The following is a 10,720-nucleotide window of genomic DNA, read 5'->3' as shown; positions in this document are numbered from 1 at the left end:
TCGATCTTCTTACTCTCTCTCTCTCTCTCACTTGAGCTGAAAGGCTCTTTTCTCTCTCTGTCTATGTCTTATTTCTGTTGTTGAATAACAAAGACATGGAGCCTTATATAGAATTAGTTGCTGACAACACACTAATGGCTCAATAACTAATACCAATCTTAACAGAATTTTCTTTAAAGATTCAGTTACACCTATAACTGTAATAACAGTTGGAGAAATAAACTAATGTTGAGTTTTCAATGGATTACAAACCATACAGGCTTTGTAGACTCTAACTATGCAAGGGATATTGACTCAAGGAGATCACAGTCAAACTATGTTCTCCAACTAAGTGGGTGAATTATATGCTCAAAAATCAACCTACAAACTATTGTTGCCTTGTCAACAACTGAAACTGAGTACATTGCATGTACAGAAGCTGTCAAAGAAACCTTATGGCTTAAGAGCAGCTCCAAGGAGACTGCAAATTGATAGTTTAGTGTATATAATTGATCCAAAGAGGCACCAAATTGAGCAGCAAATTGTAGGATTCTCTACAGTGCACGGCATATATGCCGTGCACTGTAGACACGGCATGTTTTTTTTTTTTAAGTTTTTTTAATAATTTAATTAATATTTATATATATTTATATTATTATATTTGTAAAATTAAGAATTATTTTTTGGGAAATTTTTTAATACACATTTTTAAAAGTGATGTACGAATTTACTCCTATTTATTTCGGCACCCGACAAACTTTTTTAGTCTATTTTTTTATATAGTAGTGTATATTATAATTATTTAAGACATCCTCTAAAATTTAAAAAAATTTGGAAATATTTAATACGCCGAAAATAATGCACTTCTTTAAAAGTGGTGCACTGATTTACTCCTACCTGTTTCGACATTCGGGAGACTTGTTTAGTTTTTTTTTTATGGTCGTGTACATTATAGTTATCTAAAACATCCTGCAAAATTTTAAAAAATTTAAAAAAATTTAAAATGCCGAAAATAAAATTCAAACTTTCTGTTGCGTGACTCTTTTATTTAGAAGAATACATTGTAAAAGCACCTTATAATATTTTGTTTGTGTAAATTTAAATGTGAATATCATAAATTATTTTTTCTTTTAATTATAATTTAAGTAAAAATTTATTATATTTTTTTATTTTTTTTTAAATTAAATAATAAAAATAATTTTTAAAATTAAACACATATTATTTTTATTAATTAATATGATATTATTTTTTTATTTTATTAAAAAATTAATATAATAATAAGGAATATTTTTTTAGTGTAATTTTTGGTGTTGTGGTTGGAGTAGAAATAATTTTTGACACTAAATTTGGTGATAGTGTAACACCAAATTTGGTGTCTCCTTGGAGATGCTCTAAGGGAATCTCCATAGAAGTTGGCATAGACCAAAGATGCATAACTATCAATTGTGATAGTCAAAGTGCTTTGTATTAAGAAAAAACCAAACTTTACATGAGAGAACAAAACACATAGATGTGAGGCTGCATTTTATTGGAGACGTACTAACTGGTGGAAGAGTTCAGCTAGTCAAAGTTGCAACAGAAGACTTCAGTCATTGTTTGAGACTATTAAATGTAATAGAAGTTTAGTTCCTGCTTTTATGTGTTTGTAATCTCTATTGCACATTATTAGTCAAGGTGGAGAATTGTTAATAGTGGATGACTTTGTAATGTGCCACCTTAGCAGAACCAAGACAAACCAACTCGACAGTTAGTTTGTTAGCAGTTAGGTAGTTGTTTAGTTTCTATTCAGTGGTATTAGTGTATAAATGTGTTATTGTAACTAGAAAACTCAACCCCTTTAGTTGTAAATCTGTTTAGATATACTCAATAAAACAGTTCTTATATATTCTTTTTCAGTTGTGTGTTTATGTATTCAATTGGCATTGGAGTTTGTTTGAGCTTTGAGGATTAATTGTTCTTAGATGTTCATTGAATCATCTTGGTGTGTGAGATTGTCACTGTCATCTCTAACAACTTGTTACCAGCTGTAGCCTGTAGCTATAAAATACTACTCTTTATAATTAATAGAAAACTTCTCATTTCATTCTTGTTTCTCTTTATCATTAATAGAAAACTTCTTTTATAATTATTTTATCCAACTTTTATAACAATGGAAGGAAGAAGTAAAGGAATTAGGGTTTACTTTCTTTCCACTCAATCAATGACTTAAAAACAGAGTTTAGCTTCGGATACCTTTGTGGCCTTCTCTGTTTCTTGTCCACGGTACAGATGAGTTTTTTGTCTAAATCTACATTTGTTTTTTTTATTATTAAATACTTTTTACAGAAACTTCCAAATAAAATATTACGAACAAATTATTCTAAATAGAAAAATATAGTTTTCTAAAGACTAGGTCTCATAAGTAGATGTGAAACTTGACCACAACAAGATATGTTAAAATAAGTAAGATAAAGAATTTCTTTTTTTACTTCATTAGTACATTTTGTTACAGTCACATGATTAATTAGTATGAGTTTTCATCCCAAAGTACCCCAAAAAACAGTTAATATGACCAAAATGACCCTCGTATTGTGCAAGAACAAGACCCCAAATAAAAGATACAAGCATTTATAGCTAAATTTTGCAAACAACGAGAACATCAGATTCCATAATAGCTCACTTCTAGCTAAAAGGGCAGTTAGAGAAAGATGTCATATGTATTGATGAACTAATATAAGAACTGTGGCCGTAATTTCATTGTTTTCTTTTTCAAAGTCTTTTTCTGCTTACCTTGTACCCAGTTGTTTGTTTGTTTAGATCCAAATTGTTTTCATGCTCTTATCATTATGTGCATGCTTCAGTACTAATTAAACTTTCTATATGTCCCAAGATTTTGATCAAACAAATTGTTTGTTTATTCTTCTTGACTTTCCTAACCCCCCAAGGGAATTGGATATATATAAATTTAAATACATAAAGAATAAAATAAGAAAGAAACCAGTAAAAATGTCTTTAATTATATATTGTTGTTCACCAATCACCATGATGGACAAACACTAGAAAGTAAAAAAGCTTGGTCAGTAGTAGTACCAAATATTTCAATATTCAGAGGTAATATTAAAAAAAAAAAAAATCTTACCCTATATTATTGCATAACAATTATTTTTTTCCATGAAAGTCAAAACTAAACTAGAAACATTTAGATACATAATATTAATGTGAGGTTGAGGTATGTGTATACAAAGTTATAAATTATAATAGTATATAACTGTGACACATGCACAAGTGTAAGAGCCATTCAGTGATCTAGAAGATTTAGTTTGATAAAGTGTGTGTGTGTGTGCATACATATTAAGTCTTCGATTAAATGATTGATATTCTCTTATATTTGCAATAATACTATGTATCATCCAAGGAATATTGAAATTAATTCTCAGCAGTGTTGATAACATAAAATGAAAACTTAGCTATAGCCGTAGAAATTTTCTTTGAAATAAATGATGAACACAAGAATGAAGAATATATAATTGTTAAATGTTTACAATCAATCAAAATCAAACCACGCAAAAAGACACACATATAAGCAGAGAGTCACATGAGAATAAATAAATTCAAAAGCATCATCATACCATAGGAGCCGTGGACATTTGGCAATTTAGTGAGATTTTACACAGAATAATTATATAGATCTTCATTCCATGTATGATTAAAATTGATTTGTACATACTCTAGTAATACGGAGTATGAACAGTAACAACAAACCAAATTGTTGACCAACTTAGCACATGGCCGCTCAGATTTATTTAAGTATATACAAAATCCAAACAACAAAGTACAAAAAAAGAGTCGTTTGGTGGTGAAAAATAGAAAAGAGAAAGGTAATAAGAAAGAAAGTGAAATTAATAAATTCTTTCATTGCGTTTTCACTTGGTCACTTCACGGGTATATATATTAATGTATATATATATATATATATATCCTCGTTGATTTTAATTTTGTAAAAGCTTCCAATTATCAAATTCCTCCTAGGCAGACGTCCAAGGAACAATTCCAAAGCAATACAAAACAAGTGTCTGTCTTTATACATGGCCCCATATATAAATGATAGATGCATGGCTAGTACTGTGGGGAAGTCACCTTAGTCAGAAGTCCCACACGAAAGGGCACTTTAGAAGAAATCTAATGACAAAATTTGTAGACCCTTTCGCATGCATTAAATGCAAAGTTTTGTGACTAAAAAGGACTTGAGGGGTTTCCTTTTCTGGGCCAAAGTCCAACTCCTTGGAGACAAATCATATAGATACTATGCTTTGTTCATAATCGTAAGTCAGTCTTCTATCAATTTGGTTTGTAGCCAATGGCATATTATTATTCTTTTCTTTCCTAACCAGCTTTTGTACGAATATAATATGAATAGAGGAGAGAATTTAATTTGTGACCTTTGCTTATTTTCTTTCTTTATTATCTCATCGAACGACAGGACAATTAATGCACAAACAAAATCAATGGAGGTGATGAGAATTTTGGAACTTGGGAATTATGCAAATTAAACGAAAATTCAAACACGTGACAAAGATAGAAAGTTGGGTTTTGCTAATCGGGCATTATGTGTTATTTTTACTTAATAAATTTAAGGAAAAAAACTCATAGAAAGTCAATTTTGGATTCTATATTTTTCAACTTTTTCGTGTTGATTAATAGACAACAATACGATTCACACCATCACCCAATAAATTCAGAACTGTGGATGTTTTGTCGGATGTATACACCACGAGCTCACATTTTAGAAAATTAATTAATTAATCAGTTAATTAGGAGAGTATTTTCTTTGAAAATAGTAATCAGCAGGTGAATGAATATATATGTATTCCTATGCATTGGTCTAAATTTAGTATCAACTGTTGCTACTATTAACCAATAATGACATAAAATCTTAAGTTAAAGATTATGTCACTGTTGTAAATCTTTTATTATAAATCAATAATAGGCTAAAGGCAATATATATCTAGTGAGTGAGACAAAGGTAATAATGTTAGAGTGTAGAGGTTATAGGGAGCCGTTGTCATTGGAGCCCTGAATAAATCAAAAATGGCCTGGCTTAGGATCCTATATATATACATCACCTATGATAGGTAGATGGTCCACACCTCATTCTACCACACACACACACCATTTACATATATAATATCATGTTGATAGACTTTACAGACTATCGATGCACAATATTATGACTAAAACATTAATATATTTCAGTAAAAACTCTATATCTGTAAGAGTGTTTGTTTACATGATATAAATATGATAGTTTTTTTCTTTTTTTTTTTGTCAAAAGTAAAAAAACACTAGTCTTCAAAGTTAGCGATAAGTCACTCACAACGGCCAGCTGCTTTGCTTTCAAGTTGAAAAATATAAAAGCCGCACAGTCTTGAAGTATGCAAAAACAAGAATACAGAAACAAAAACAACAAAAACAACAAACAACAAAAACCCCTGCTTAACCCCGAATACAATATTTAATTTATAACCAACAAAAAGAAAAGCACGGCATTGGTTCATGTTATCTTCGCCTTGGAACTTACCCTTTGGCTCTTTTCTCTCTACTCTCGATACCCTACTCTCACCACCCCACCCCTCTCTATCTCTCTCTCTCTTCCTTCCAACACTAAAAAACTTTCTCACTAACCAAACAAACTAAAAATATTAATAATAATAACCAAATTTCTCTTTCTCTCCCTTCTCTTTTTCTTAGAAGTCAAATTTACTAAACCCCACTTCACTCTTTTTACTCCACTATATATAAATTAACCAAATACTCTTCATGCCTTTCTTAACACTCCCCCTCTCTCTCTCACACTCTCTCTCTAGTGTCTCAAAATCTTCTGGCTGGCAAGTGCAACCACCGTGAAAATATATACATAGAATAGAAATATCTCCAAATAAACATGCACCAAAACGACGTCGGAGTAGTAGCAGCATATAGAGATTACACAAAACGACAAGCGTTTTGCATAAACGACCACATTGACATCCTCATAGAGGTCCTGAAGCGACTAGACGGGGCCTCGCTGGGCGTGGCCGCCTGCGTGTGCCGACTCTGGTGCGCTCTCGCTCGCAACGACTCGCTATGGGAACACCTCTGCTTTCGCCACGTGTCATCTCCGCCGCCTCCTTCGGTGCGGCCCGTGGTGGTGGCGCTGGGCGGGTACAAGCGGCTCTACATGGTCTGCGTCCGTCCCGTGCTGAGTCGACTCGGCGGAGACTCGGGCGTTCTCCGTCGCCGAATCTGGACTCGGGACGAGGTCCAACTCTCTCTCTCGCTCTTCTGCGTCGACTACTACGAGAGGCTTGGTAAGCTCGGCGGCGGTGGCGGTGATGCCTCTGCTTCGTCTCTCATGTTCCTGTGCAAGCCTGTGAACGTTTGATATGTTTGACTTTTTGTCTGAACTTTGACTGTTGATGAGATGGCAATAAAAATTGGAAATGAAATAACATCGACCAATGTGGCTGGCTTGCAGTAATAGTAGTAGTGATATTATTTTTTGTTATTATATACATATATCAAATATTCTGGAAAAATAAAATATTTAATAAGGGAAAGTGATGACGTGATTATTCTTTTTTCTTCTTTTACTTATTATTGATTTATTACTTATTTTTTTTTTCGCAAATTAGATTTATTAGTTATACCTATTTTTGTTAATTTGTAAGGAAAAAAATAAGAAGTTTGGCACAGTTATATTCATTTTTGTTGTTTTTTTTTCCCTGGGTCTTGTTTCTTTTTAAGTGGTAGAAAACTGAGAGGGACGTATATGCAGGGGCGGAGCCAAAATATAAAATTAGGGGAGCGAAACTATTTTCTAAATTTAAATGATAAATATTTTAAAAATACTTTATAATTTAAATTAAAATGCAGAATTTTTTTCTTACATATCATAAAAATTATCCATAAGTGAATCTATACTAATTTTTTTTGATAATTTTTCATTTTTAATATATAATACTAGCAAACGACTACTTAAATATTCATTTTTTATCTTGTTGAAGTGTAGTTTTTACTATATTTATAGCTGAAAAAGATCATTTTATAGTAGTTATAAAAGTGTAGTTATAAGAGTTATCACTTTATACTTAATTAAAAAATTTAAAGTGGTACCTCAAAAAAAAAATGGTATGTCTTGCTAAGCAAATTAATATATATTATTAAAGAATAAATAATAAAAAATGGTATGTCTTGCTAAGTAAATCAATATTTTTAAAGAAGAAATAAATGTTTTAAAGAAAAAAATAAATAAATTTTTCATATAAAATAAATAAAGTAAATACGTATAGACACAAAGAAGTTAATATATTTTTCTCAAAAAAAAAAAAAAAGTTAATATTTATAAATTTTAGTTTGACTTTTTCAAAGAAATACAATAATTATTAAAAAAAATTCAGTTTACATATATAAATCTAAGCATATATTTATTCTAGGGGCCCATGGCCCCTATATTACATCACGTACGTCCGCCTGCGTATATGTATTATAAAAAAATTTAATTTTAGTAATTTGTGACTAAAATATCAGTCGCCAAAAATATTAGTGATAAAAATTATAATTTGGTGTGACTAAATATGTTTTTAGTCATAATACTTTTTGTAACTAAAATTAAATTAGTGACAATTTGTTTCGAAATAATATGTTTTAATTACGAATAACTTTTTATTGTGACTAAAAGTCATATTTAATCATAACAAATTTATATTGTGACTATTTTTTTATAGTAATAATATCTTAACACATTTTTGATAGAAAAATTTCAATATTGATGCATTAAAAAATTTCATTAATAAAAAATATATACAAATAAATACTTAAATTTTATAAGTTATACCAATTTTATCACTCTAACAATAAACATTCAAATTAACTTTTCTCTCTTTCTCTCTCAATTAAATTCTAAAACACAATTACCATGAAGCTGCCGAAGCCACCAATCACGTTTCGGCCATCGCACATCGGCCGTACCCAGGCCCGGCCCTGGGCATAGGCAGGCTAGGCCTGTGCCTAGGGCCCACCCAGCCCAGGGGCCCAAAATTTTTTTTTTCTCTTTTAAAATCATACATTTTTTTTACTAATTTTGAAAAATACCACATTTTTTCTAACATATGGGCTCAAAAATTTTTTTTTCCCTGTGGCCCACTTTGTTTCAGGGCCGACCCTGGTTGTACCACGTCCACCTTTGCATGTTCGCCTTTACACTAAACGTCAGTGCTCTCTTTGTAGTGTCTCTCTCCTCAACCAAAACTAAACTGTGTAAATTATAAAAATGACAGAATAACAAAAGAATCAAAACACCATTAATAAACCATTAAAAATGTGTCATAGTCGTATCAAAAATTATCATAATGACAAAAAAATATAAAAAATATATTTTAAAAAAATTATTGATAACCTATCGATAACCCATCGAAAAGCCATTCGAAATAACTTATCAAGAAGCCATCATAAGTCATCGATAACATATCGATAAGTTATCGAGAAGCCATCGAAATAACTCCTCAATTTACTTTTTAGCATAAGAACCCCAAATCAGATTAGAAAATACCATAACCACATCAATCTCAGACCTAAAAAAACACACACATACAAGTCCAAGTAACAAAACTAAACATTTGGCTTTGTTGATAAAGGTGGGGCTTCGACGGAGGGGGTAGGGTGTCGACGTCAGACTAAGTTCAGTCTTGTCAGTGTCAATCGTCTTCTCGTCACCTCTCGGATGGGTTCCTTCAAAGAGAGAGATATATTTTTTTTGGTTTTTTGTTATGAAGGGGTAGGGAAACTATAGTAAAAGTAAAAATAATTTGGTATAAAATATTTTTATATATAAAATGAGTTATCGGGTAAATATCTAAGGATGGTTATTGAAATTTCTCTTTTGATATCGTGTCAAATAATTTTAACTAAGAGAAATGATAAGGGGTACTTTAACGTGTCAAGTACCATAAGAGGTGATATATCGCTATTGATTCATTTTAATATTTGGTCCTTCACATTTTTATTTCATAAAAAATATATGAAATCGTCAACCAATTATAAAATGTCACATCGAAGTAGTAATATTCTTTAACTAATCATATTTATTTAAGATGAATCTCACTTATTAAAAGTAACTTTTATAAGTGAGTTGTGCTGGTTTATATTACACTCAGTCCAACCAAGTCTTGCTCAAAGATAGGGTTTTGGTGTGATTAAATATATCAAAAAAAAAAATTTGCGTGCTGTGTGAAAATTACGACTAAATGTACAGAATCAAATCAATGAAACTCTAAACAATTAAACGATTAGCAATGACAAGATTATCAAATCAAGAATAACAATCGGAAATAAAACAGGAGCAAGCAGAGTATGTGAAATCAGAAAACAATAAATGCAGAAAATAAAGAAATCAACACCAAGATATATACTGGTTCAAGTCCGATAGATCAATGTAATCTATGACTCTACTCTAGTTTTGGAACACCACCGAAATCCTTCGTTATTAATTGAGCAAGAATAGGTACAATACAGTCGAGACGAGATTCTCTGTTGTGTTCTCATAAAGTGTTTCAACTCTCACACTTACACCCAAGAATCTTCTTCACCTACAGAAGATTCTTCTTACAAAACCCAAACCCAATCTCTCTTTTTTCTCTGCACCTCTCTCTACCTCTCAATCTTTTCTCTCTCAAGCTCTCAATCTCATCTCTATTTCGTGTCATCTAAAATAGCTAGACAAGATGGTATTTATAAGCTTAGGATCAAGATCATAAAGTTAGTGGCTGCAAGAAACGAGATTGTTAAGTTAGTTAGAAATAACTAACTTAACCAACTTCTCTTTGAGCGAAGTCTACGCGTTGGCTTAAGAATCAGAGCCTCCAAGAGTATATACTTTCTAACTAACTTAACCAACTTCTCTTTGAGCAAAGTCTACACGTCAGCCTAAGAATTAGTGCCTCCAAGAATATATACAGGCTTCTGGACTCACAGACCAAGGACACTCGCTGATGACGCTTTCAGATAGGATAGCGCCTGCTGGAGTTAACTATCCGGAACTACCAATCTCGAAGGGACAACTAGCCAACCAGAACTCCATCTTTGAGTGAGGCTAACTACCTTGAGAACTGGACCCAGAGTGGACATGATAGTCATCTGGGAACTCCCTTCCAGACTCGACTATCATTTTGCAAGACTCCTTCTGGGATGAACAAGTTAGCTGTTCAGAAACAAGATCCAGGAGACACCTAACTTTCTAGGGACGACTTTCCAGAAATGATATTGGAGACCTTTTCATTTGGAGAAACTTTACCACACGTGTGTTTCGTTTCACATTGCTTATATGTGAGTGACTTGTATGGTTCATATTACAATCATGATAAAATCTTAATAATTTGATAAATGTAATAAATAAATTGTATATAATTTGTGTATGCACATAATTACATAAAGCACAATTTTTTGTAATAAATATATATTTTTACGTTTAAAGAAATTTCTTTTGCATTTTTAAGGTTTTTATAAAAACAACATGAAAATAAAAAGAAAAGAACATAAAGATAATATGAAAATAACAATAAAAAATAACATACAGATGACAAAAAATCAACAAAAAATTAAGAAGAGTACAACATAAAAATATCGTATTTTCTGTAAATAAAATAAAAAAAATCGTGAAAATATTTAAATTATTTAAAATTTCGTAAAACTGTATTTTTGTAATTTTATTAATTATGTGTATTTGTGA

The 10,720-nt window shown here is 31.2% G+C and overlaps 1 protein-coding gene across 1 annotated transcript; it reads left to right on the top strand.

Moving 5' to 3' along the window:
• The first annotated feature begins 5,444 nt into the window (after nt 1–5,444).
• Nucleotides 5,445–6,548, top strand: LOC115698964 (F-box protein SNE). The gene has a single exon (XM_030626179.2). It carries the CDS (start codon nt 5,900–5,902, stop codon nt 6,377–6,379), a length of 480 nt encoding a protein of 159 aa, XP_030482039.2. The 5' UTR covers nt 5,445–5,899; the 3' UTR covers nt 6,380–6,548.
• The last annotated feature ends 4,172 nt before the right edge of the window (nt 6,549–10,720 follow it).

Source organism: Cannabis sativa, chromosome 8 (genome assembly GCF_029168945.1).
Source record: "Cannabis sativa cultivar Pink pepper isolate KNU-18-1 chromosome 8, ASM2916894v1, whole genome shotgun sequence".
Taxonomy (NCBI): domain Eukaryota; kingdom Viridiplantae; phylum Streptophyta; class Magnoliopsida; order Rosales; family Cannabaceae; genus Cannabis; species Cannabis sativa.
The sequence above is the reverse complement of the archived record's forward strand: the minus strand, read 5'-3'. Positions and strand labels throughout refer to the sequence as shown.

Bases quoted from the DNA above. Each gene is read 5' to 3' on its own strand.
- LOC115698964 (XM_030626179.2), top strand. From the start codon at position 5,900: ATGCACCAAAACGACGTCGGAGTAGTAGCAGCATATAGAGATTACACA.